Source organism: Urocampus carinirostris, chromosome 20 (assembly GCF_059441175.1).
Source record: "Urocampus carinirostris isolate Australia breed hairy pipefish chromosome 20, RoL_Ucar_1.0, whole genome shotgun sequence".
NCBI classification, from domain to species: Eukaryota; Metazoa; Chordata; class Actinopteri; order Syngnathiformes; family Syngnathidae; genus Urocampus; species Urocampus carinirostris.
The window spans coordinates 18,712,986-18,739,821 of record NC_142368.1 but is presented as its reverse complement, the minus strand read 5'-3'; the positions used below and the strand labels follow the sequence as shown (position 1 = coordinate 18,739,821).

Sequence of the window (26,836 nt, the reverse complement as noted above, 5' to 3'; positions counted from 1 at the left end):
TCAGGAGAAATTAAACCCGCATTTGAATGAGTAATATTTGAACATATGAATAACTACATTTCCCACCGTTCTTTGCGCTTCTCCGCAGTGATACGGGGCGTGGAGCTCGCCTCCGTGTGGTTGTGTGCGTGTGTGCGCGCAGTAGGAGGTTGTGTCTTGGATACATCAATGCACGGGACACTGAATGTCGTGGATACATTCGGTGTGTACAATGAAGATATGAACGATATATTGCTCCTTTTATCTTGAAATCTCTGGAATTTCTTACCTTCATGTCTGCACACGAGAATGAAGCAACGAGGCAGCGCGTGAGAGCTCATCCCATTTATGCTAATTTTACAGACGATAGTCACTGAGAAATGAGGATGGCGTCTTCTCATTTGAGCCGGTGGATGCAAGGCTAGGGTAATTCTTTTTTATTGAAGGAATTATTAGAAAGAAGCTGTACTGAAGCTTTTGTGGATGGTAACAAAACCTATGGTGGGGCAAAGCTAGTACCAAGTGATTGTATTTTATGTTATTGTGCGACTAGCAAAACAAAAACGCCAGCCATGTCCAAGAATAAGAGCAGCGAGTCGGTGAAGGTGGTTGTTCGATGTCGACCCCTGAACCGAAAGGAATCCAACGGTCCCTCTGGGGGCATCGTCGAAATGGACCTGCGATTGGGGCAGGTGATCCTCAGGAATCCTCGAGCGGCACATAGCGAACCACAGAAAACGTTTACATTCGACGCCGTTTACGACGCCGATTCCAAACAACGAGATCTTTACGACGAAAGTGTTCGGCCTCTGATCGATTCCGTACTGGCCGGGTTCAACGGGACCATATTCGCGTATGGGCAGACAGGAACAGGGAAGACGTACACCATGCAGGGGATGTGGTTGGACCCGGAGAAACGGGGCGTGATACCCAACGCCTTTGACCACATCTTCACACACATTTCACGCTCGCAGTCTGACAAGCAATACCTGGTACGGGCGTCCTACCTGGAGATATATCGCGAGGAGATCCGGGATCTCCTGGATTCCAACCACGCCAACTCGCGGGGATTAGAACTCAGGGAGAGCCCGGAAACCGGAGTTTACGTCCCGGATCTCACTTCTTGCGTTTGCAAGAGTATCAAAGAGATAGAGGAGGTCATGAACGTAGGAAACCAAGCAAGGGCAGTCGCGGCAACGGACATGAACGAATATTCGTCAAGGTCCCACGCCTTATTTCTGATCACCGTGGAGTGCGGTCAGCCCGGTCCAGACGGGAGAAAGCACATCCGGGTCGGGCGACTCAACTTGGTGGATCTGGCCGGAAGCGAAAGGCAGACCAAGACAGGCGTCCAAGGGGAACGCCTGAAAGAAGCGGCGAAGATCAACCTTTCTCTGTCCGCACTCGGGAACGTCATATCAGCGCTGGCCGACGGCCGTAACGGCCACGTGCCGTATCGGGACTCTAAGCTAACCCGCCTTTTGCAGGACTCACTGGGTGGTAACGCCAAGACTGTCATGGTGGCCACTTTAGGCCCCGCTCCTCAACACTACGATGAAACCCTCACCACTCTTCGCTACGCTAATCGGGCCAAAAACATCCAAAACCAGCCTCGGGTCAACGAGGACCCCAAAGACGCTCTTCTCAGAGAATTTCAAATGGAGATCGCTCGGCTGAGGGCCCAGCTCAACCACAGGAAGTGGAGGAGCAAGCAGAAGAAGGAGCGGCCGGACGATGAGGCCTCGGATTCGGCCGGGGATGAAGACGTCGAATGTGAAGACGAAGAAGTGGAGAAGGCGGCCGAGGAGTACGTGAAACAAGAGGAGCAACGTCTGGAGAGGGAGAAGGAGGCCATCAGAGGTGATCGATCGCTCCTGGCTGATGAGAAGCAGAAGCTTCTCGGGGAAAAGGAGAGGATGATGGGGGATCTGCGCAAAGAGCAGGAAGCCACTGAGCAGCTGACTGCAAAGTACAAGGTAAGGCTACACTTTAGCATATAGTAAGTCCGCTTTCTTTGCGGGGTTTGCTTTCCAAAAAGGTCCCGTGATAGTCAAAACCCGCGTAGTAGAAACCTTTATTTATTTATCAAATACTTTAACATAAATTGAAAACCAAAGAACAAACCCAATTTACAGGCTGTTTAAAGGTGCTGTCCAGAATTTGTTAGTTCTACTTGCGGACGCCATCTTCTGGCGTAAGTCATCATTGCAGCCTCTGTCAAGCTCTTTTTGTGGGGCATGCAAGTACGTGCATTGATTAGACACTCTCGAATGAACTCTTCTTTTTTTATATTTTGGGGGATTTGGGTCAGCGTTTGGACTGTATTTGAAACAGGCCTCCTCTTACTTTCACCATTTTCGTGCTACACAAACAAAAATCCAAAGCATGAAAACACTCTCTGCCTCCCTTCATCTCCCCCATTTCCTGATGTGTGTCCCCGATATTATTAATATAAGCAGATAGGTGCAGTGGTAAACAATTATAAAGGCTCGTTGAACTCATTTAGGCATGGTTTACACTTGATAGAGAAAATATTCTACTTCAACTTTTTAAACACGGATCTCAAACTCACCTTTCACAAATGGTAGTCCTGTACTTCTTTGAAGTTTTTTGTCAAAACTTGTGAACTTTCAAATGATATATTTTAAATACCGTAACCTTGCTGCTATATCGCATTACTGTATTGATTCAGGACACGGTCAAGTTTACTTCAGTTGATATTTTGTCTGTATTATGTAAACGACAAAATTTGGCCTGAAAAGAACTGTCAAAATATAATTTAAGAATAAACTTGCTTCTAGTAATATTGACCTATTGGTTGGTTGCATTAAGTATTTAATGTGGAGGTTTTAGCACCAGTAGTTATTACTTTATACCACCAAATCAAACAATGCTTTCATGATTACTGATGTGACTCAGCTGTGCCCGCTCTTTTTGCGCCAACTTCCGCGGGTTCTGATTGGCTCCCGATCAGTATTTGAACCCAGTCCTGTCTGTCCCCTTTTGTCAGTCCCTCTGCGAACCTTAGTGAACACTAGGCAAGCCTTTTTCGACCCTGACTCCCACCTGTCTCGCTGTTTGCTCCAGTCTGTCCCCGGTTTCGACCCGTTTTTGATCCTGACCACGTCTGCTCTACGGTCCCGGCTTCCGACCTCTTTTTGTCCCCGTCTACTGCTTCTCTCCTTTTCTGGCTTACGACTCGCTTCCGACCCCGACCACTTTTTTGCTCTCCTGTCCCGGCTACCGGCCCGCTTTTTTCGTCCCATCGCTCGCCACGAAAGATTCACTTCCGCGTTAGGACCACAATCCTAGTACCAGAGCGACTCGCTTCCCGCGTCCAGCAAACATTGGATCGTGGGCGCAGCCCAGTCTCTTCCTTCCAATAAAAACTTGTGAGAAAAATAACACAAGTGGGTCCTGTCTCCGTTCTGGTCCTGACAAATGCGGTTTCAGGAAACTAAACCAACCGTTGTGATAATTGTGTGGAGTTGGCACTATTTCAATGACCTATACTCCACTCAATCAAATATTCACCAGGTTTTAGATAATGGGAAATAGACTTCACCATGTAGAGCTGAAAGCATTATATAATGACTCTTGTTCACACGTTGCTTTGCTGGTGATTTCAAGAGCCAAGAAGAAATCTGCGATTTAGTATCTATCTATCTATCTATCTATCTATCTATCTATCTATCTATCTATCTATCTATCTATCTATCTATCTATCTATCTATCTATCTATCTATCTATCTATCTATCTATCTATCTATCTATCTATCTATTAGTCTGTACAGCCCTTTGAGACTTCTTGTGATTAAGGGCTACACAAATATACATGACTTGACTCTAATAGCATTGAGTTGTCTACTAAAAAGAGAAGTAATCCTAATTTTACTTGCCTAACACTGACTCCACTTGTGTAGATTTCTTCGTCTGGCCTGTAGTATTCCTTACTGCCCCATTGCCCTATACGATACTGCTGAACTGTATCAAATCTCGAGTGATCTGGAAGCGCAGAGCACGTTCTCCTATTTAATGCTGACTGGGTGTTTGCCGTTTGGTGTCAGCCATGGGAATAAGCAAAATTCTGCCCTCGCCTGAAGGCAGAAACTGATTGAGGTCAACGATTTCCCGCCCTTGTGTCAGTGTCCAGTCAAACATGCGTAATAAATGATTCAGCCCTTATTACAGATACCAAAACTTTCTAATCCTGGAAATTGTTTTCTTGGTTCTTCTTTTAATTCATAAGCTTATTTTAGGGCGGTCCTTATTTTTAAACTTGTGATTTTTCGTCAGCAAAGGCCTGATTATGGTGTGTAACCCTGGGAAAACGCAGACTGAGAAGTTTCGCATTGATCAGACATATCAAAGGTGCCTCAAAGCCAGCCGAACCCCCTGCTGAAGAGAAAGGGCTGCGCCCACGATCCGGTGTTTGCTGGTTGCGGGAAGCAAGTCGCTCTGGTACTTGGCTGGTGCTCCGAACGCGGAAGTGGATCTTCCGTGGCGAGCGATGGCGGTGTCAGTAAAAGCGGGTCGGTAGCCAGAACAGGAGGGCTAAAATGTGGTCGGGGTCAGAAGCGAGTCCTAAGCCGGAAAAGGGGAGAAGACGTAGTCGGGGACAAAAAGAGGTCGGAAGCCGGGACGGGAGAGAAGACGTGGTCAGGATCAAAAACGTGACAGGTGGGAGACAGGGTCGAATAAGGCTTGCCTAGTGTTCACTGAGGTTCGCAGACAGACTGACAAAAGGGGACAGAAAGGACTGGGTTCAAATACTAAAGAGCTGCATGCAAATCCTGAGCCGCGGGTTGCCCAACCCTCATAATCCGACGATTTGCAGTATAAATCATAGAAAATTCTGATATTTTTGCTCTTTTAGATAGCTTTCAAAAACGTTTTAGTGAGTTTTTCCTGCATATGAATATACTATATGACAGAAAAGGGCAAATTTTAACCCCCCATTTCCTCTAAACTCTTCAACTAAAGCAAAGAAACACTGATTGCTGGACGCGGGAGTCAGGGTCGAAAAAGGCTTGCCTAGTATACACTGAGGTTCGCAGATGGACTGACAAAAGGGGACAGACAGGACTGGGTTCAAATACTGATTGGGAGCCAATCAGAACCCGCGGCAGTTGGCGCCAAAAGAGCGGGCACAGCTGAGTCACACCAGTAATCATGACAGAATCCCCAGCCGTACACCCTAGCCGACCCCCCAGCCGTAGCCCCAGCCGATGATGTTAAAGCAGCTGCCCTCCTTGTGGGAAGACGATGAAAGAGGCAGCGAGGTTCGTGGTGGAAGTGGTGTTCTTGTTTGGGGGGAGGGCCATGATCTCCATGAAGGCTGATGAGTCAAACCTTCATCGTTTTCCTCGCAGTAGCCATAGTTTCACTCGAATACCCGGCTCAGCCCAAATAACATCTGAAACTGAATTGGAACAAAATTAGCGCTAGATAAAATGATGAAATTGGTCTTGGGGAAGCTCTTAAATATGCCTAATCCAACTGAAATGTCACAAGATGTATTTGCTCATGGTTTGGGAGTATTAATTTTGGAAATTCTCCATCTACATCTAAGGCCGATGTTTTACTACATTATATAGGTAGTTCACGTTCACGGATCCCTCAACCGCCAGGGTCTTTAAGACACCACTTTTTGTGGTGTGTCTGGTGCAAATATAGCCTGGTGGAGCCCCTCCCTCTCCAGGCCATTTTTTGGGGTAGGAGTGTCCTTCCCACACACTAATATTATCACTAACTCGATTGTTTGGGGCTGAGGTGTGCACCATATCATAATTATTGGTCTCACTATCACCCTCTGCCCACAGGCCAGAGAAGTGCGTGCCTCACTCTGCACCTGCAGACGCTCAGAACAGTACTACGTTACACAGGAGTTGAATTAATAGTATTAATAATTTAGTGTGAGAATTATGCAATTTTGAAAAGGTAGTAAAATCAAGGGCGGCTACCTGACCTTCTGTGCGGGGTTTGCATGTTTCCCCCTTGCTTGTGTGGGTTTTCCGCTTTCCTCCCACATTCCAAAGACATGCATGTCAGGTTAATTGGCCTAACCAAATTGTCCCTAGGTGTGAATGAGCGAGTGAGTTGTCTGTCTATGTGTGCCCTGCGACTGGCTGGCAACCAGTTCAGACTGTTCCTTGCCGACTGCCCGAAGATAACTGGGATGAGCTCCAGCACCCCCCGCAAACCTACAGAGGATAAGCGGTGCAGATAATGGATGGATGGATGGATGATAACCTAGGGGTCTTTTCTTTAATGTCCTGCTTCTATGTGACATCGCAGTTGCCCAGGTATGAATCAACCACAGCTCACTTGTTTTCTGAGTTGCCTTAAGGCTGATGTCCTTTTCAGTCGCCAGCAAGGGATTAAATGGCCGCCACTGAGACCAGTGGAGTTGCATGGAACAGATCATTGTAAAGAATACATTTTGTGTCTCTCTTGGTCTGTGTTCAAACATAAGGCATGAAAGAGACCAGCCAAACTAAACCGATTACCACCCATACTTAAAAGAACTCTATTCACATTGCTTGACAGAACAGTGATTTGTCCCATTTTCTTCTGCAGGGATTAATATCATGAAATCAGATAGGACTGAGGACTATTCTTAAGAGTCACTCTTCTAGGTCAGTACCGTATCATCGTCTTTTGTCTTGGTCGTTCGTAGGTTTCATTTTCCTTTTGTCACGACTGCTGCAGGGCATCTTCAAGAACCATGTGTTAGTATCTACAGCAGCTATGTATTTTGCTGCTCGTCTTGTAGCTTTTGGTAGAAGAAGCAATGCTTTGTTGCATTAGTTGAGGCTCTTGTTTCTGTTGCGAGTCATCCAAGATGACGTCACAATGCCCGTTGCCATGTAGGAAATATATTGACTGTCAGTAACAAACACACACTTTGTCTGTACTGGACCAGAACCTGGGCCCACATGCACACAATATACACATTGTTTTGCGGGTTGGAATGACTGTTTCCTGCTTTGTTCTTTTCTGCTTCCTGTTTCACGAGTGAAGGAAAAGGCCTGTGTGACGTGAGACGCTAGCGTGTGAGCTGATGAACTGAAATATCCCCTCCCTGTTCCCGGCTTTCCAGCAGTAGACCTCGCTAAAATATTCATGCAGTGCACCTTAATAAGTTCAACTGGGGATCTGCTGTGCTGTATTCACAGTTAAGCCATTATACATTCAGCATATTTTCACACGCATTATACAGAACAACAAGGAATCTGCTTACTTCTATGCATTACTGTGCATGCTCAGTTTCCCTCATTTGTGATATTTTTATGATGCAAAGCACTATGGGACTTGTAGAGATAAATGATTTAATGCTACATCATTTGCAACCTGGTCATCCTTTTGGCTGGCAACCAGTTTAGGCTGTCCCCTGCCCACATCCCAAAGATAACCTCAGTGAACACTAGGCAAGCCTTATTCGACCCTGTCTCCCACCTGAGTTCCAGCTACCCCGCGACCTTAGTCAGGATAAGCCAATGAAGTATGGTCACCCTGGAAGGGGGGATTACCTTATGTGTGGTCCCTTCTCAAGGTTTCCTCCTCATGCTGAGTTTTTTGAGTTTTTCCCTTGCCCTTGTGAATGTTTTAGATCAGTGGATGGTGTAATAAAAGTCTGTAGTTTGCAATAATCTGTGGTCTGTGCAGCCCTTTGAGACTCCTTGTGATTATGGGCGTCACAAATGAACATGACTTGACTTGACTGAGGTTTTTGAGTTTTTCCTTGCCCTCCTGTAGGTTTTAGATCAGGGGATGGTGTCATAATTGTCTGTAGTTTGCAATAGTCAGTGGTTTGTGCAGCCCTTTGAGACTCCTTGTGATTAAGGGTGTCACAAATAAACATGACTTGAACTGACTTGACTTTAAATTTAACATTTAAAATAATAATAATAATAATAATCATCTTTCCCTTTTGTGTTTTTTCTCTCCAATAGCCCACCTCTACTGATCTCGCTGAGATTGCTTGACCTTCGTAATATCCCTCTTCCTTTGTGCACACAAGAACTGTTGTCGTCACGTTATATTTATAGCTTAGGGACTTTCTGCAGGCACATGATTGTCCGTCACATTCTAAAGAACCAGCCACTCATTATAAAACGCGTCCAACATGTACAGGACTGGACAGTGCTCCCTTCTGCAACACTAACCTAACGATCAGAAGAAAAGAACACGCTTGCGAGAGAGCCCCTCGATAATGAATGGCCTTTAAATGGAGCACATGAACAAACACAAAAGACAGCAAAACACACACACACACACACACACACACACACACTCACATATTTTATTGCAGTAACCTTTTGATACATTTTACAGTAAGAATGTGAAAACTTACACCTCAAACTAGCTTGTCACCTAAGGTGCTCGTGTCACTCTGTGTGGTTTCAAAATGATGTATTGAAAAATGACAACAGTGGACAAAGGCTGCCCTCGGAAACAAACGAGATTGCTGCCTTACGCCTCCACTGTACTTTGGCACAAGTGTTGTGTGTGTTTTCTGCTCTCTAGTGTAATTATGTCAGGACCAGAACGGAGACAGGACCCACTTGCGTTACGGTTCTCTCAGTTTTATTGGAAATAAAGGAAAGGGTTGCACCCACGATCCGGTGAACGCTGGGCGCGGGAAGCGGGTCGCTCTGACCGCGGAAGTGGGACTTCCGTGGCGAGCGATGGCAGTGTCGGGAACAGAAAAAAACAGGTCAGTAGCCGGGACAGGGGAGCAAAAAACGTGGTCGGGGTCGGAAACGAGTCGAAAGCCATGAGAGGAGAGTGGCATGGTCAGGATCAAAAACGGGTCGAAGCCGGGGAGTCAGGGTCGAAAAATGCTTGCCTAGAGTAAACTGAGGTTCGCAGACGGACTGACAACAGGTGGGTTTGAAACCTGGCACAAACCTTTCGTGCCATGCATGATTTCAAGGAGCCAATCAGAGTCCGAGGCAGTTGGTGCCAAATGAGCAGAATAGTGTGGTGTGTGCAATTGTACATAATTTATAGGCGGCCACTAATTTCAATTGCAACATAAACTATATTATTTCCATGAGGCAAGAATGTGGCCCCGTCGTGTTTATGGTCCTCTTTGTCCCATCAAACTTTGTAGGAGTTTTCATACATAACTGAGATTATGCCTGGATTACAGCGCATCTACACCATGTGTGTTCACTGCAGCATTGTATTTTCTGGGACAGCATTCAAATTTAGCTCTGAGTCTCATAGACCAGCTAATGCTAGTAGCACCTTTTAGTACCATGCAGTTAATTAATGACAATACAGGCGCTCCCCTACTTACGAAGATTCGAGTTACCAAAAAAACAAACAAACATTTTTTTCGGGTTGTTGAAAAATATTGGGACATTGCTGTTAGTTAGATTTTGTATTATGTAATTTATAATAATAAATATGCTCTGAAGAAGAACAGTGCATTGTTACAACCGTGCAATGAAAATAAGGGCTATAACATTGAGAAGCCGTCCATTTGTATAGCCCTTGATCACAAGGAGTCTCAAAGGGCTACACAGACTATTGCAAACCACAGACTGTTATGACACCATCCCCTGATCTAAAACCTACATGAGGGCAAGGAAAAACTCAAAAACCTCAACATGAGGAAAATGAAGAAACCTTGAGAAGGGACTGCACATGAGGTAACCCCCCTTCCAGGATGACCAGGCAGCAATGGATGTTGCAGTAACAAATAATACACAGAAATTGTCAACGTGAAATATAAGTCATTCATAAGCTATAGAATAGAAGTGTGTTTAAAGCCTAGATTGAAACAGTTCCACTGAGGTTGCAGATTAAATCCCAGAGGGCAGAACATTCCAGAGCACTGAATGGGGAACGCTCTGTAACGTGCGGATTTCTTCTTGGCTCTTGGGATCACTAGTAGACCAGCATTTTCACTGCAAAGGCTCCGGAAAGGAACATTGGGGGAAATTAAACCTTTTGCAGCTTCTGCTTTATGTCCAGGTCCTTGTACCTTTCATAATGTTTCGTTTCATAGTGTCTTCTTATGTTATACTCTTTTACAGCCAAGCTAGCTCTACACACAAGTCAAACAGATTTGTTCTTTATTGTCGTGAACAAATCATTTGCCTTCCACCTGTCTCGGAAGTTCCTGTTATCCATCTTACGTTTGGCTATTTTTGTGGAGGGTTGAAATTATCAATATGTCCTATGCGACCGGGGCTTTGATGAATGACTGTGAACGGAAGAACAGACCGCTGCAGGGATTTACTGCACGCCAAAATACTAGCAAAGCTTTGTGAGATTTGTTGTATTAGCGGCACATTATATACCGCGTGCCAGCCAGCTCTAATGCACATTTTCTATGATCTCGCGGGCCAATTATAATCACACTCTGGGCCAAATTTGGTCCGCGGGCTGGGGTTTGACACATATGGTCTACATGTAAAGTATCTAAAAACTATATTTTCGATATATGTCAAATTGACTATTGACTACAGATTTCATTGACTTTGCGTCTATTCTAGGCAATGGAGAGCAAGCTTCTGGTCGGCGGAAAGAACATCATGGATCACACAAATGAGCAGCAGAAGATGCTGGAGTTGAAAAGGCATGAAATCGCAGAACAGGTATGCGCCTTTGCGACTGCTGCGAATTCCTAGTTTGGTTATCAAATCTGAAAAAATCAAATTAAAATATATAGTTCATGTCTTGGGAACCTCCTGCGTGGGTTCAAATCCAGCTCCAGACTTCCTGTGCGGAGTTTGTATGTTCTCCCCGTGCTTGCGTGGGTTTCCTCCGGGCGCTCCGGTTTTCTCCCACATTCCGAAAACATGCATTTCAGGTGAATTGGCCGGTCCAAATTGTCCCTAGGTCTGAATGAGCGAGTGAGTTGTCTGTTCCCGTGTGCCCTGCGATTGGCTGGCAACCAGTTCAGGGTGTCCCCTGCCCACTGCCCGATGATTGCTGGGATGGGCTCCAGCACCCCCGCGACCCTACTGAGGATAAGCGGTGTAGCTGATGAGATGAGATGAGATGTAAAGCACTCAAAGTGCTGTATAAAAACATTCAGTGTACAATGAGGAAATCAAATCCAGCCAACACACACAATGGTTATTATAAGATAAAAACAAAATAAATGATAATGAAAATAAAATACAATCTTGCAGAGGGACAGGATAACCATGTGAGGAAAGGGACCAGAGGAAGGCTCATCCACACTGATAGGTATGGCAGCAGATGGCCCCAGGAAGGATTTCCAACCATCGAACTACACCCCACGAGTGCTAAGCGCACTGAGGAAATTATATAAAAAAAAAAAAATACAGAACTAAGACATAAAAATGTGAAATATAAAGTAAAAGATAACACAGTAAAAGTTTAGAAGTAAATCGAATGTAATTAATAAAAATGATCAATTAAAAACCTTATTGGGCAGCACGGCGGCACAGTGGTTATCGCATGTGCGGCACAGTTCACGAGATCGAACCTCCTGTGTGCCTATGTGGAGTTTGCTTGTTCTCCTTGTGCTTGCGTGGGTCTCCTCCGGGCACTCCGGTTTCCTCCCACATTCCAAAAACATGCCAGGTTAATTGGCCTAACCAAATAGTCCCTAGGTGTGAATGAGCGAGTGAGTTGTTTGTCCATGTGTGCCCTGCAACTGGCTGTCAATCAGTTCAGGGTGTCCCCTGCCCACTGCCCGAAGATAGCTGGGATGGGCTCCGGCTTCCCCACGACCCTACTGAGGATAAACTGTGCAGATAATGGATGGATGTAAAAACCTTATTTAAAAAGTGGGTCTGCAGCCTCCTCTTAAAAATATCAAGGGTCCCCGCAGACCTGATGTTCTCCCACAGACTGTTCTATATAGGACCAAAGTGGCTGAATGCTGCTTTGCCAGTCCTCACCCTTTAAGCAGTTAACAAACCACAGCCGGAGGACCTCAGGGACCGTGAGGGCTGAAATAATAAAAGCCAACCAGACAGATAAGATGGCCCAAGACCATTAAGACATTTAAAGACTCTTAAAGGCAGCGTGAAATCGATCCTGAAACGCGCCGGGAGCCAATGCAGTGATTCAAAAACTCTTGTACAGATGCTGCCCTACTTACGAACAAGATAAGTACTGGATTATCGTTCATCAGTTGAATTTGTTCATAAGTTGCTTCAGTGCTAGATTTTGTATGTTTAAAGTTTGTATAAGCATGTTTAAGGCTTGTATAAGTAACCTGTATTGTTTTGTACTAAAAAATAAACATTTCATAAAATAATATGCTCTATAAAGATAAATAAAGTGAAGTTTGACTTACTTTTGGAAGATGGGCTTCGAGAGTTCCTCCTCCGTGGTAAAAAGTGGCTGAAAAAAAGCGATCCAACTATTTTCTCAACCGCATCAGGCTTTCTTATTTCACTTTCATTTCATATAAAACGGCTCGCCTCTTCTTTACGGTTTACACCAACCGTATTAAATGGATGCACAAGATATTAAACAATAAAAATGTCACAGTTTCTAGCGCGCTGGAGATATAGTATAGCATGTTTACACACGAACTAGGAAGAGGAAGCAGATTTTTTTACATCCGGGTGGACCTCCAACAGCACTACACACCGGTGCACAATACAAAATCTAACTTACAGCACTGTCCGTATATTTTTCGACATCCCGAGAAAGAATGTTCGTATCTACCGTTTTTCGTAACTCAAATGTTTGTAAGTCGAGGAGCGTCTGTAATATGATTCGTCACCATGGCCCCTGTCAGCACACATGCTGCTGAAATTTGCAATAGATGCAAGCTGGCAGTAATCGGGGAGACCAGAGAGCAGGGCATTACACTCATCTAAATCAGAGGATATAATAGCAGGCTTTCGTGTATAGCTGAGAGCAGACCCAAACCCAACCGTAGTTATATTTTTTATATGTGGAATAAAATTGAGCTCAAAGTAAAAAACAATAATGCTCACTTTTTTAAACCAGTATGAAGGTTTAGAATCTTGTAGTTAAGTTATTTGCCATTCACGACTTAACATCTAAAATGCATTTTACAAGAGTACCTATAGGTTTATTTTTAATCTCCAAATGTTTTCAGACACGGAGTGAGCGGGAAATGCAGCAGAAGATGTTGGTCCAGGACGACGAGACGCTGGAGCTGAGGGAGACTTTCACTAGTCTGCAGCAAGAGGTCGAGGCTAAAACCAAGAAACTCAAGAAAGTAGGTTTTAGACAATCGAATAAAATATTCATAACTCAAAACACCAGACATTTTCATTTCCGTGGCAGAAAATAACTGACTTGAATCATCTGAATCTAGTTTTGTCCAGTAAGTTTTCCGCAGATCCTTGAAAAGTCTTAAAAGGCATTACATTTAGTATTCTAAAAAGAAGGCCTTAATCAACATTAAAATTAAGATTTATATTGGTTTGAACCTGAAAGATTCAGTAAAAAACGTCATTTCTCATGCATCATGGTAGAAATGCTTCATGTACAGTGAAGAAAATAAGTATTTGAACACCTGCTATTTTGCTATTTCTCCCACTTAGAAATCCTGGAGTGGTCTGAAATTTCCATCGTAGGTGCATGTCCACTGAGAGATAAACTAAAAAGAAATATCCAGAAATCACAATGCATGATTTTTTTTAACCATTTATTTGTGTGATTCAGCGGCAAATAAGTATTTGAACATCTGAGAAAATGAATGTTAATATTTGGTACAGTAGCCTTTGTTGGCGATTACAGAGGTCAAACGTTTCCTGTAGTTTACCAACAGGTTTGCACACACCGCAGGAGGGATCTTGGCCCACTTCTCCACATAGATCTTCTCTAGATCTGTCAGGTTTCTGGGCTGTCGCTGAGAAACACTGAGCTTGAGCTCAATCCAAAGATTTTCGATTGGGTTCAGGTCTGGAGACTGGATGAGCCATGCTAGAACCTTGATATGCTTTTTACGAAGCCACTCCTTGGTTTTCCAAGCTGTGTGCTTCGGGTCGTTGTCGTGTTGGAAGACCCAGCCACGATCCATATTCAATTCTCTGACTGAGGGAAGGAGGTTGTTCCAGAAAATCTCACAATACACGGCCCCAGTCATCCTCTCTTGAATGCAGTGCACTCGTCCTGTCCCATGTGCAGAAAACACCACCGAAGCGTAATGCTACCATCCCAATTCTTCACAGTAGGGAGGATGTTCTTCGGATTGTACTCTTCATTCTTCTTCCTCCAAACACGCTTCGTGGAATTATGACCAAAAAGTTCTATTTTGGTCTCATCTGACCACAAAACTTTACCCCATGACTCCTTTGTATCATCTAAATGGTCATATACAAACTTAAGACGGGCCTTGACATGAACTGGCTTAAGCAGGGGAACCTTTCGTGCCATGCATGATTTCAAATCATGACATCTTAGTGTATTATCTACAGTAACCTTGGAAACGGTGGTCCCAGTTCTTTTCAGGTCATTGACCAACTCTTGTCGTGTAGTTCTGGGCTCCTCACCTTTCTTAGAATCATTGAGACCCCACGAGGTGATCTCTTGCATGGGGCTCCACTCCGATGGAGATTAACCGTCATGTTTAGCTTCTTCCATTTTCTAATGATTGCTCCAACAGTGGACCTTTTTTCACCAAGCTGCTTGGCAATTGTTCCTTAGCCCTTCCAGCCTTGTGGGAATGTACAATTTTGTCACTGGTGTCTTTGGAAAGCTCTTTGGTGTTCGCCATGTTACAAGTTCAAGTCTAACTGATTAATGGGGGTGGACAGGTTTCTTTATGCAGCTAACGACCTCAAGCAGGTACATCTGATTCAGGATGATACATGGAGTGCAGGTGGGCTTCCAATGGGCGGACTAACAGGTCTTTCAGGGTCAGAATTCTAGATGATACACAGGTATGCAAATACTCATTTGCAGCTGTATCACACAAAAAATGTTTAAAAAATCATGCATTGTGATTACTGGATTTTTGTTTTTAGTTTATCTGTTGCACAGTAAACTTGCACGTACGATAATAAATTTAAGACCTCTCTATGATTTCTAAGTGGGAGAAATAGCAAAATAGCAGGGTATTCAAATACTTATTTCCTTCACTGTATATAACAGAAGAGTTCTTTGGCATTAATTGTTATCTGCCATTTTTGACCGAGAATCCATGGTGTACTGCAAACGTCCTTTTTATTTCTTGTTTTCCATGTTGTTTAAAATTGGCTCTAACTTATGTATTTTTGGGGATTTTTTGTTTCAATTGTATGTATTTTTAATCGACTTGGTCTTAAATTTGATTTTTTAAAAACTAAAAAAAAAGGCTTAAATTCAACTTGTCTTAAGCTGTGGGAACCCTGTCTAAGTGCAGGCCACTATTCCACTGTGTTGCCTTACACCAAAAAAGGGCATTCTGACATTTGTCATAGTAAATTCATCAAACCAAAGTCAGTCACCATATCAGTGTCAAAAACCCTACCCGGGTGGTGCGGAAGCAAAGCGCGAAAACACTGATGAGTACAACCAATGGTGGTCTTTTCCCAGACAGAGTTCCGCACGCAGGAATTCAGGTATCGTGGAAAACAGGTGAAAGGTTGGTGTGCCAGGAAATCCAAACAGCGAGGGCGGGGGTTTGAGAGTTTGTCAGGCGCTACTCTTAATCTGGAAGGGCAGGCCTTCGTGAGGTACAGTGGATCATCAAAACGAGAGTGGTTGGGACATGACCAGGAAGACCGCGAACTAGCACAGACCAAAGGAGACTGAGTGTTTAAATAGTGACAAGGGTGAGGAGGAAACTCAAGCAAAGTGATGCAGGAAAATTAAACACAGAAGCGATTGACCAAATACGGTAAGGTTAAGAGAGATAAAAGTGAGATACAGATGGGAGGGGTTGACCAATTTACAGCCACTTACATGACTTGGTCATTGAGTCATTTGGATTCTTTTCCTCCTCCCAGTTGTACGCGAAACTCCAGTGCATCAAAGCGGAGATCCAAGATATAAACAACGAACATGTGAGGAGCCGGCAGGAGTTGGAGCAAACACAGAATGAGCTTACCAGAGAGCTCAAGTTCAAGTAAGTGTGGAAAAAAAAACCCGAAATGAATGCCATTCAATCAATTCACTTATGTATCCCAATCACTACAGTATGGCAAAATTGTATTTTCTCGTGTAGGTATCTCATCATCGAGAACTTCATCCCTCCAGAGGAAAAGAATAAGATCATGAGCAGAATGACTTTTGACCATGAAGAGGATCAATGGAAGTTCCAACCACTAGTTCCTGCAGAGAGGTAAGATTTAGATCATTGATGAAGACAATATATCCCTCTGGAAATCTGATTTCGTTCTCCACTTTATGACTTACATAGCAAACCACTGCAGATGAAGAAAAGGCCAAAGTCAGCAGTTGGGTACAAACGACCAATCAGCCAGTATGCTAGAGTGGCCATAACGATGGGAACTAAAACCAGATTTAGGGTAAGAGATATGTGCCCATTATGGAGGATTGGTCCTGCAAAATGTATAATTAAAGGTATAAATACATAAATACCTACAAATGTATGCCATATGAATAAACGAACACATAAACAAATAACGTAATCCCGAAATATATGACATACATTTACTTATTTATGCATTTTATCTTTTTTTTTTCATTTCATTATTTTACTATTTATTTTGTCACCATAAAATGTTATTCAAATGAGGGGGCGGGTCCAACTGGCTGAGCTTTTTACCTATTGGTCGATGGTCAAGTGCACCAATCAACTAGAAGGCTGTTCCCGACTCAATCAATTGGTGGAAAGCTCAGGCAACTGGTCCGCCTCCTCATTTAAATACCATTGTTGTTGTCCTAAACAGAAGACAAAATAAAGGTGAGAATACATGACAGAATACATGACAGAATACATGACGATGTACTCGACAAAATGTACGACAAAATATATGACTAAGTATACGATAAATACCCAACACAATATAAGACATATTACATGACAAAATAAACCACAAAATACGAGAAAATATATGATCAAATAACAACATAATACACGAAGAAATACTCCAAAATACTTGACAAAATACACGACAAAATATTTGACAACATAAATGCCAAAATAATTGACAGAAGACAGGACTAAGTACACAAAAAAATACAAGACAAGATATAAGACAACAAAAATGACAAAATACATTGCAAAATATGTCACAAAATAAATGACAAAATACAGGAGAAAAAACAAGAAAAATGAAAACACAACATAAATGACAAAATACATAACAAAATACTCGACAAAATATATAACAAAACACTCGACAAAATACACTGTGAAATATACTACAAAATACAGGATAAAATACGAGACAAAATATTGGACCACATAAATGACAAAAAAACATGACAAAATACAAGCCAAAATATATGACACAAATGACAAAATACACTAAATAATACACGACAACTACAAACTACAAAATACATGAAAAAATACTCGACAAAATAATACTCGACAAAATAAAAATCAACATAAAGGACAAAATACATGAAGAACTACACGACGAAATACAAGACAGAGTACATGACAACATAAATGGCAAAATACTTGACAAAACACAGCAAAATATACCCAAAAATATAGGGTAAAATATACTACAAAACACACAACAAAATACACAACCAAATACACAACAAAATACAAGACAAAATACAAGCCAAAGTACATGATAACATATAGGCAAAATACATGACAAAATACGTGGCAAAATAAATGAGAAATTACTCGGCAAAGTATATAACAAAATACTCGACAAAACACGTGATTGAAATATGCTACAAAATACACGACTAAATACACAAACAAAATACAGGATAAAATACGAGACAAAATAATGGACAACATAAATGATAAAATACATGACATAAATGACAAAATATACTACGAAATACAAGCCATAATACACAAAAACATCAATGACAAAATACCAGACAAATACATGCCATAAATGACAAAAACACGAAAAAATACATGACAAAATACACTACGAAATACAAGCCAAAATACACAACAACATCAATGACAAAATACAAGACAAAATAAATGAGAAAAGCCATAAATAAACGAAAACATTATTTAAATGTCATACATCTAGATAATACGCCCTGCAATTGGCTGGCAACCAGTTCAGGGTGTCCCCTGCCCACTGCCCGATGATTGCCGGGATGGGCTCCAGCACCCCGCGACCCTACTGAGGATAAGCGTTGCAGCTGATGACATGAGATGAGATCTAGATAATACGTGATAAAACTTTGTGTTCCTTTATTTAGATGACATCTATTTGTAGGTATTGATTCATTTCTACATGTTTTTGGACATATAGCATGATCAGCCAATTCCATCAACTCCAGTTGACTTCGACTGTCTTATTTCTGGTTTCTTTTCTGCAATCTGTGTGTGTGTTAACACCAAGGCTGAGAACATTATGTTCCTGGAACTGGACATGCAACCTCCCAACATCTCTTCCTTGGGTCACTTAAAGAATGCAGAGCTAAACCAAAGCTCTGTGGTAGACATCTCACCTACCGGCGAGAGAAGCGTTCACAAATCTCACTCTTGGTAAGTCAAAGCGTAGAAAGAAAATGCCTTGATCTTACTGCGGATGGTGCGGAAGCACAATGCAGTGAAACGGTGGTCGTTTATTAGGGCGAGGTTGGGTTCATGGTAAGGTAGGTATCCGGAACACCAGAGGAAAACAAAAGTAGTCCAATACACAGGCGGAAAGTTCTGTAATCAAAAAAGTTCGAACAACAAGGTAAGCGATCCAAAAGTTCAGGCAGGAGTTTGGTACACTGAAAAAATAAGAGTGCTGTGACATTGGTTTTTGGAACGTGACTGGAAATACAACATACTAGCAAGGAACCAAGGGCACAGGCAAAGGAGGCAATAGTATCCCGAAGACCAGACGCGAACATAGTCCAATAGACAGGCGAAAAGTTCCCAGATCCAGTAAGTTCAAGCAATGAAGTAGGCAGTCTTTCTGTCTCTCTATATTTATTTTATTTCTCCTTTTCTTTCTTTCTTTTTCTCTTTCTCCCCCTCTCCGTCTCTTTTTCTGTCTTTCTTTATCTCTGTCGCGCTCTCTTAATCTCTTCTTCTTTTCTCTCTCTCTCTCTCTCTCTCTCTACTTAGTCTTTCTCTCTTCTTTTCCTCTCTCTACTTACTCTCTTCTCTCCCTACTTGCTCTCTCTCCCTTCTTTCTTTTTGTCTTTTTCTATTTCTTCTCTTTCAACTTTTTCTTTCTGTCTTTTTTGCTCACCCCTTTTTTCTATTTCTCTGTCTCTTTCCCTCCTTTACTCCCCTTATTTTTCTCTACTTATTTCTCTCTTTCTTTTTTTCTTGCTTCCTTATTATTTGTTTCTTTCCATTGTTATCTCTCCTTTTCTTCTATCTTGCTCTTTTTTCTATACTTTTCTCTCACTTTTCTTTATCGCAATCTTATTCTTTCTCTTTCTCTGTCTCTCATTCTTTCTTCCTCTCGCTCTTTTTTTCTATACTTCTCTCTCTGTTTTCTTTCTTATCCTTTATCTTTTTTCATTTCTTATATTTATTTCCCTCTTTCTTTTCCTCTCTTTCTTCCCCTCTTTTCTTTATCCCTCTTTATTTCCCTTACCCTCTTTCATTCTTACTCTTTCTTCCTGTCTCTTAAGCTCTGTTTTTCTTATTTGCTTGCTCTTTTTCTATACTTTTCTCACTCTTTTCTTTATTGCTATCTTATCCTTTCTCCTTTTCCTCTCTTATATTACTTTCCCTCTTTCTTCCTTCCTCTCTTTTCTTTATCCCTCTTTCTTTCCCACACCCTTTTTTCATTCTTTCTCTCCCTCTTTCTCTAACTCGATTTCTCTCTTCCCGGTCTCTCTTTCTCTCTCTTTACTTGTATTTCTTTTTGTCTTTTTCTTTCTCTATCATTTTCTTTTCACTCTCTTTTTCGTATACTCCTCCCTCTCTCTTGTTCTCCTTTTTTCTCTTGTTTTTCTTTCTTCCCCTCTCTTGTTTGTTATCTTTCCTTCTGTCTCTTGTTCTCTCATCCTCTCACTTTTTTTCTATACTTCTCTCTCTCTTTTCTTTCTTGCTATCTTATTCTTTCTCTTTTTTCCTCTCTTGTATTTCTTTCTCTTTCTTCTCCTCTCTTTTCTTCATCCCTCTTTCTTCTCCTTACCCTCTTTCATTCTTTCACTCCCTCTTTCTTTTGTCTTTTTCTTTCCACTCTCTTTTTTTCTCTACTTCTTCCTCTCTCTTGTTCTCCTTTTTTCCTCTTGTTTTTCTTTCTTCCTCGCTTTCTTGTTTGTTATCTTTCCTTCTCTTTCTTTCTATCTCTCTTTCTTCCCCCCTCTCTCCCCTCCATCTCTCTCTCTCCCTCCCTCATTCGTGCTCTTAAGTCTACTAGTCCGGCTCCGTGAGAACGTTTTTTCTACCACGTGGCCCCGGGCCGAAATGAGTTTGACACCCCTTCCTGTATGCATTTAGATAGATAGATAGATAGATAGAGAGAGAGAGAGATAGATAGCTAGATAGATAGATAGATAGATAGATAGATAGATAGATAGATAGATAGATAGATAGATACTTTATTAATCCCCGTAGGGAAATTCCCACTTCCAGCAGTATCCTTGTGTTGAAAAATAAAATAATAATATAAAAGATATAGAATACAAAAATACCCAATATAACGTGTTGATATAGAGTATTTAAATACGGCTACATAAAATACACACCGTAATAAAAAACGTGTAATATGCAAATGTGGGGGTGGGGTTTAATGTGAGCTTTTACTTCCCCGGGTGGAGTTAAAGAGCCTCATGGCATGAGAAAGAAATGATCTCCTCAGTCTGTCCCATCTTATCCACTGTCATCAGCAGTAGATAAGGCGCACCGGCTTATAGAGGTCACTTTCAAACTTCTGGCCAATTTAGGGTGTTTGATGTGGCCTACAGTCTGGAAAATATGCTAAACTGACGTATCGCGGTGAAATCACAATCTAAATTATAATCCCTTAGCCGACTTCCAACGCTATTACAGGACTCAACCAAAATGGAACCATTCAGGATTAGCCAGGCTCATCCCTCTCTCAGACTGTAATCCCACTGTTCATGTATTATCTGTTGAACCTGTGAATGAAATATATCCTGGTTTTGAAGACGCATTTCCTCCTTCTGCAGGTGTCAAAGCCAAAAGTCTCTCACTTCCTCCTCTTCTAATGTCTCCCTTTCGGCTTGTACCACCTCGGCGCAGTGAAACGCTCAACAGTTGCTGAAAATATCGGTGCTGTAATTTAGAAAAACATACAAAAAACGGTCGCAGGAAATCCGAAGGACTGGAACAAACCTCGTCTAAAGGAATTGAATTTCCGGTATGTAAATGTCCGTGTGGGAGCGTGTGTGTTGTCACCAAAGTGGCTTCTTTCTTGTATTATATATCAGTGTGACTACTCATTGATATTGTCTTGGAGGGTTCTAAGGACATGTCATATTCTGCATTCCAACTAAGAAGTAATGTGTTTTTTTTTCTTCATGGATCTTCGTGGATCCAAGAAGAAAGTTGCCGTGTTTAAAACATGCATAGAAATTTTCAGATGAAATAATAACGTATATACAGCTCATACATGTTTACAGACGCTGCCCTACTTACGAACGAGATTCCGGACGATGGTTCGTAAGTTGAATTGTTTGTAAGTTGATTTGGTGCTATATTTTGTATGTTTAGGGTTTATATTAGTAACCTGTATTGTTTTCTACTAAAGATAAACATTTCACAAAATAATATGCTCTATAAAGTTAAGTTTGACTTATTTTCGGAAGATGGGCTTCAAGAGTTAGGCGACTTCTTCCTCCGTGGTAAAAAGTGGCTGAAAAACGCGATCCAACCGTTTTCTCAACCGCATCAAGCTTTCTTAGTTCACTTTCGCCTCTTCTTTACACTTTACACCAATAAAATCTCATAAAATAATATGCTCTAAAAAGATAAAGATAAATTTAACTTACTTTTGGAAGATGTGCTTCAATAGTTAGGCGACTTCCTCCTCCCTGGTAAAAAGTGGCTGAAAAAAGCGATACAACCATTTTCTCAACCGCATCAAGCTTTCTTATTCCACATTCGTTTCAAATGAAACAGCGCGCCTCTTCTTTCCACTTTACACCAACCGTATTGAATGGATGCACGAGATATTAAACAAAAAAAATGTCAATGTTCTTAGCGTGCTGGAGATACAGTATAAAATGTTTACACACGAACTAGGAAGCGGATTTCTTCTTCTGGGTGGATGCTGGATGACCTCTCACAGCGCCACGCGCCGGTAGTGGCGGAAAGAAGCCCCCAGTACTGTCCTGTACCCGGAAAAAGGTGCACACAATACAAAATCTAACTTACAACAATGTCCGGATATTTTTCGACATCCCGATAAAATTTTCGTATCTACCGTTTTTACGTAAGCTGTAAGTAGGGGAGCGTCTGTACATGTTTTCGTAGGCTTGAATGTGACCGATGGTTGAATAGATATGAGAAAAAATGTTGAGTAAATACATAAAAGTACACTCTAAAAACAAACAAACCCTATGCTGGGTCTAAAAATGGACCAATCCAATACCTAGCTTAAGTTCAACTTCTGCATTGTTTCCCAGGAATAACTCTCATTTTTGATATTGTTATTATTATTATACATGATTATTCCTTAGAATAAAATATGTGCAAGTCATACATTTTAAAATGTTTTCTTCGGCTGGAAGGAGGCCCATAATTTAGTAGAAGTCTATCTTTGTTTCACTCAAGGGTAAGACATCAACCTTCCTTTTAGTCATCATCCTTCCGATCTCCTCTTTCTTCCACTCAGTCGCTTTACTTCCACATCCTCTCACATTTAGTGGTAGAAGTAAGAAAAGTATTTTACATAAATATATAAAAGGTGAATTGGCCGGTCCAAATTGTCCCTAGGTGTGAATGAGCGAATGAGTTGTCTGTCCCTGTGTGCCCTGCGATTGGCTGGCAACCAGTTCAGGGTGTCCCCTGCCCACTGCCCGGAGATGGCTGGGATGGGCTCCAGCCCCCCGCGACCCTAATGAGGATAAGCCGTACGGCTGATGAGATGAGATGAGATATAAAATACCCCTCTAAACATAGGTAAAAATATTATATATATATATATATATATATATATATAAAACAACACTATTTTGGATCTATACTGGACCAATCCAATTGGCCCTTTGCACACATGTGACCTAACCGCGTGATGACACCATAACGGACGGTAGTAACCCTTTGTAAACAGTGGACAAGGCTAGTAAACGGTAGACAACAACAACAACGGCTATACTATACAACAGCATTGGCAATGACTAGTCAAACGAATATTGTGTAGCTGTCGAATGAGGTAACTCACCTTGTCAGAAAAGAGCCCTAATTAGAGAAACTGAGGATAGCATTAGCAAAACTAGCTATCGACTTATACAGTCTTCCTACTGACATATTCACACATCTAAACAAATTGTCCAGTATACCCAACTTCAGTCCACGCCATCTCTACCACTATATTGTAAATGGAGTATCCCCATACACCAGTGCTGATCTAAAACCTTATAAAATTCCTGATGCTTACCAGTTCTTCGTGCTTTGTTTTGACAACAATTGCATCCATCGCCCCAACGGTACTAAAACAACTTTGTAGCTAAAGTTTTGGGGAATGTAATAGAACAGTAAAGCAAAGGGCATTTAAACCTTGTATAGAGATCACTTTCGAGTGTGTTGAAATTATTTACCTCGCCGAAATGACGTTTTATCTCCTGAACATTCGTTTATCGATGATGATTTGACTGTTCATTTTGGAGTGATAAGCTTTACGGTAGAGCACATAAGAGTTTTCAGTACATGTGACATTGGGAAGGTTACTGTTTTTGAATCCCTGGCTAATCACAAAAGTAGTAAGTAATGGTAACGGTAAGATGCTAACATAGCTAGTTAGCACTAGCTAAGTTATTATTTTGGGTGTCTTTCACGTAACTCGTACCTACTTTACAGTCAATTGCTCGGAATTACATCAAACGTATTTAGTAAAAAAGGTTTGCTGCAAATCCTGGAAAACTTTAGGGCTGCCGGTGTCGGTCCTCGGCACAACTCCAGTCCTTTTGGTCTATGTACATTTCGCCGTCTTCTGTCTTCATCAAAAGAGATCCAAATCGGGGAAGGCAACGTAACGTCACGTGCAAAGGGTCAATACCTGGGTTAAGTTTATCCAACTTTTCCAGGGGCAACTCCCATTTAATTGCTATCATTTATTTCATTATTATCATTATTATTATTATTATTATTATTATTATTAATCAGGTTGGTGGCCTTGGAGGTAGGGCGCCCGTTCCAAGACCGGGAGGTTTCGGGTTCTGGTATCAGCTTCGGCCGACTCATTCCTAAGACTTACAACATCGGGAGTCATACCTAAGACTCACGACATCGGGAGTCATACCTAAGACTTACGACATCGGGAGTCATACCCAAGACTTGTGAGATTGGGAGTCATACCTAAAACTTACGACATCGGGAGTCAGACCTAAGACTTACGAGATCGTGAGTCAGACCTAAGACTTACGACATCGGGAGTCATACCTAAGACTTACGACATCGGGAGTCAGACCTAAGACTTACGACATAGGGAAACAGCTTCCCAAAAACAACCATTAATATAATTTTGTTTGTTTTTGTTTTGTCTTTTTCAAAATTTGTTCATTTTGTTTGTAATTGTTCTAAAAAATCCCCTAAAGTATTTTAAATTTCAAAGTATTGTTTTAGGGGGTTTGTTTTAGTTTCCCATTTCTGGTTTAGAATAATGCAAACAATTCTGTATTTTTTTTTATTATAAAACGAGTCAAATTGATCCAAGTAGTGGATTTGATCCCATTATTGACCCAATTTAATGTATTTTTCTCCCAAGATGTAAAGCATTTCATTATTCAAAATATATGTGTATTTATCAAAGTTTAAATGATAAAGTGATTGAAATAATTTAACAGATAATGAAGTAATATATATATATTAAACCCTCTGCAGATGTTAGTAGTGATCGTAATTTCAACACATACAGTGAAGAAAAAAAAGCATTTGGACACCCTGCTATTTCTCCCACTTAGAAATCATGGAGAGGTCTGGGATTTTATTTGTACGTTCATGTCCACTGTGTGAAAGATAAACCAAAAAGAAAAATCCAGAAATCACAAGGCATGATTTTCTAACGATTTATTTGTGCGAGATAGCAGCAAATGAGTATTTGCACAACTGTGTATCATCTAGAATTCTGACCCTGAAATACCTGTTAGTCTGTCCATTAGAGGTCCTTCTGCACTCCATGTATCATCCTAAATCAGATGCACCTATTTGAGGTCGTTAGCTGCATAGACACCTGTCCACCCCATACAATGAGTAAGACTTGAACTTGTAACATGGCGAAGACCCAAGAGCTGTCCAAAGACACCAGAGACAAAATTGTACACCTCCACAAGGCTGGAAAGGGCTAAGGAGCAATTGCCAAGCAGCTCGGTGAAATAAGTCTGGATGATGGGAGAAAGTTTTGTGGTCAGATGAGACCAAAATAGTACTTTTATGTTATAATTCCACTAAGTGTGTTTGGAGGAAGAATAATGAAGAGTACGATCCGAAGAACACCATAACTACTGTGATGCGTGTGGGTGGTAGCATCATGCTTTGGGGGTGTTTTTCTGCACATGGGACAGGACGAGTGCACAACCTCCTTCCTTCCGTCAGAGCATTGAATATGGGTTGTGGCTGGGTCTTCCAACACGACAATGACCCGAAGCACACAGCCAGGAAAAACCAAGGTGTGGCTCTGTAAGAAGCATATCAAGGTTCTAGAATGTCCCAGCCAGTTTCCAGACCTGAACCCAATCGGAAATCTTTGGAGGGAGCTCAAACTCCGTGTTTCTCAGCGACAGCCTGGAAACCTGACTGATCTAGAGAAGATCTGTGTGGAGGAGTGGTCCAAGATCCCTCCTACAGTGTGTGCAAAGACTACAGGAAATGTTTGACCTTTGTAATAGCCAACAAAGGCTACTGTATAAAATATTAACATTTCTTTTTCTTAGGTGTTCAAATACTTATTTGCAGCTCTATCACACAAATAAATCGTTAAAAAATCATGCATTGTGATTTCTGGATTTTTCTTTTTAGTTTATCTCCCTCACAGTGGACATGTACCTACGATGAAAATTTCAGACCCCTTCATGATTTCTAAGTGGGAGAAATCGCAAAATAGTAGGGTGTTCAAATACCTTTAATGACAGAAAAAAAACCTTTGCCATGCAAGAATATTTGACGCATTATTATTGTATTCCTAAACGGATGAAATGACCTCTGAAATGGCATATCCAGGTCGACTGTATATGAGATGGATTTTTTCCGCCTGCTGTTAATTTATTCAATTTCATGCAACATAAAAAAAAGATTTTTTACAATGCCAAGGTAAAGGCAGGGTTGAATGTTATTCAAGAGAGAAAACGATAACAATAACGTCTTTGTACATTGTCTTTGCGTACAAACCTTGTTCTACACGTTAAGTCACCGTTCTGTGTCCAATATTGTATGACTATGTGGGATGGTGGGGGAGGAAGGAAATGACATGCCGATGGGAGAAAAAGAGCTGGGGGGAGGGATCGAAGCATCGAGCCAAAGACAATCAGGAAGTGATCCTGGAGGAGGAGGGCTATGGAGCCAGTCTCCATGGTAACCAGTCAGTTGAGGGATGGATGGTGGAGTACGGGGAGTGGCTTCGTATTTAAGCGGTTGCAAAATGGAAAATGATGCCGAGCTCGTCTGTCCGGGTTGAAAAAAAAAGAATAAAAACACTTGACACGA

The 26,836-nt window shown here is 41.7% G+C and overlaps 1 protein-coding gene across 1 annotated transcript; it reads left to right on the top strand.

Annotated features, from left to right (window-relative positions):
• The first annotated feature begins 140 nt into the window (after positions 1–140).
• Positions 141–26,836, top strand: kif3ca (kinesin family member 3Ca). The gene is made up of 8 exons (XM_088324695.1): positions 141–1,955; positions 10,491–10,592; positions 13,049–13,171; positions 15,888–16,006; positions 16,106–16,222; positions 16,301–16,409; positions 18,399–18,544; positions 21,145–26,836. The coding sequence occupies exons 1-8, from the start codon at positions 552–554 to the stop codon at positions 21,218–21,220; spliced, it is 2,196 nt and encodes a 731-aa protein (XP_088180821.1). The 5' UTR covers positions 141–551; the 3' UTR covers positions 21,221–26,836.